This window comes from Brassica napus, chromosome C2, assembly GCF_020379485.1.
Source record: "Brassica napus cultivar Da-Ae chromosome C2, Da-Ae, whole genome shotgun sequence".
Lineage (NCBI taxonomy): Eukaryota > Viridiplantae > Streptophyta > Magnoliopsida > Brassicales > Brassicaceae > Brassica > Brassica napus.
In genome coordinates, this window is record NC_063445.1 from 5,334,550 (window position 1) to 5,335,865 (window position 1,316).

At 36.2% G+C, this 1,316-nt stretch overlaps 1 protein-coding gene across 1 annotated transcript; it reads right to left on the bottom strand.

The window, feature by feature from the left end:
- LOC106416682 (uncharacterized protein At1g08160-like) lies at positions 1–888 on the bottom strand. Its single transcript, XM_013857601.3, has one exon. The coding sequence runs from the start codon at positions 734–736 to the stop codon at positions 137–139; it is 600 nt and encodes a 199-aa protein (XP_013713055.1). The 5' UTR covers positions 737–888; the 3' UTR covers positions 1–136.
- Between the last annotated feature and the right edge of the window lie 428 nt (positions 889–1,316).

Here is a 1,316-nt window from a genome sequence, read left to right on the forward strand (position 1 = left end):
TCGATGAACCACGTAAATCCGTTATTCGCTTTTTTTTTTGCTTGGTTTTATTATCCGTTAAAACAATATAGATCTTTTTCGTGCATGTTTGAAGTAAAGCGAGAAGATTATTAATGTGACAATACAAACTTGCTAATCAAACATCAGCCTCACAAGAACTGTTAAGCGATTTGTTTGACTGCGACAAATAGACCGTGGCATGAGAGCACTTAATATGAGCCGTTCGATGTGATGATTTCCATACCGCGACTTTAAACCTAACCTTCGCCTTAACATACACTTCAAGCTCGATCTTTCCCAAGGAATGTTGATCCCTTAAATCCTTACCACTGGATTTAGAAACGGCGACGTTCTGTGCAACCAAAGTGTCATCAATTTGCGTTACGTTCATCCGCGGTTGGTGAAACGGCTCCATCGTGTCGAACGCAAGCGTCTGGTCCTTGAATTTCACGTATATCTCGACGGAATTGTAGTAGACAGATATTCGGTGGTTAGGGTTATGAGACTGGATGGTAAGTTTGAACGTAGCGGACATGTGATTGTCGTCCGTGAGGTTAAAATTTTGGACCGAGGCATTTTCGAGACTGTAATGAAGCTTTTTGGGTTTGGTTACAAGCCATGTAATGAGAAAACCTAGAGCAATGATAAAGATTAGGGTTAGTATGACGAGGAAAACGTAGCAGACACGGGAACGGCGGGGATGCAGTGGCCGATTTGGAGAAGCTGTTGTCGGCATTAGGTCTACGTACTTCTAGCTAAGGGGGTTTGGAGTCAAACATTGGCTTATTTGGTTATATATATAGAGTGGATACTTGTCATGCAAGAAACCTGGAAAACACGTTGGATTCTTATGTTCTTTGCTTCATCAGTAGATAAATGAGTTCTGTTTTTTTATTACAGCTTTAAAACGTTTTGTTCCTTATACTTTGCTTTTAACAATTTATGTTTTAAAGCTTTAAAAACATTTGTATATTTTCATGCCCTACCAAAAGAAAAGAAATAATTGAGAATAAAGTGAAAACCTTAATTGTTTATGATATAGAATTTAATAATTTCTTATGAATGTAAATACTATAAATACATTTTATAAACATTTTCTAACAAAGAACTCTACGATTTGATTGTGTTTTTTTACTTGCATGGAACCTTGAATGGTTTTATTTTGACATTTTGATAGCAACTTATTTTCAGGCTTAAGGAAAAATTAGAGAAACCTTCTTTAAGATTATCTCTGTTCAGAGAATTTATTTTGGACAATGAACTCAATATCAATCTGGATACCAAGTTTACGGAATAAGCCCAATTAAGCTCAATAA

Bases quoted from the DNA above. Each gene is read 5' to 3' on its own strand.
- LOC106416682 (XM_013857601.3), bottom strand. From the start codon at position 736: ATGCCGACAACAGCTTCTCCAAATCGGCCACTGCATCCCCGCCGTTCC.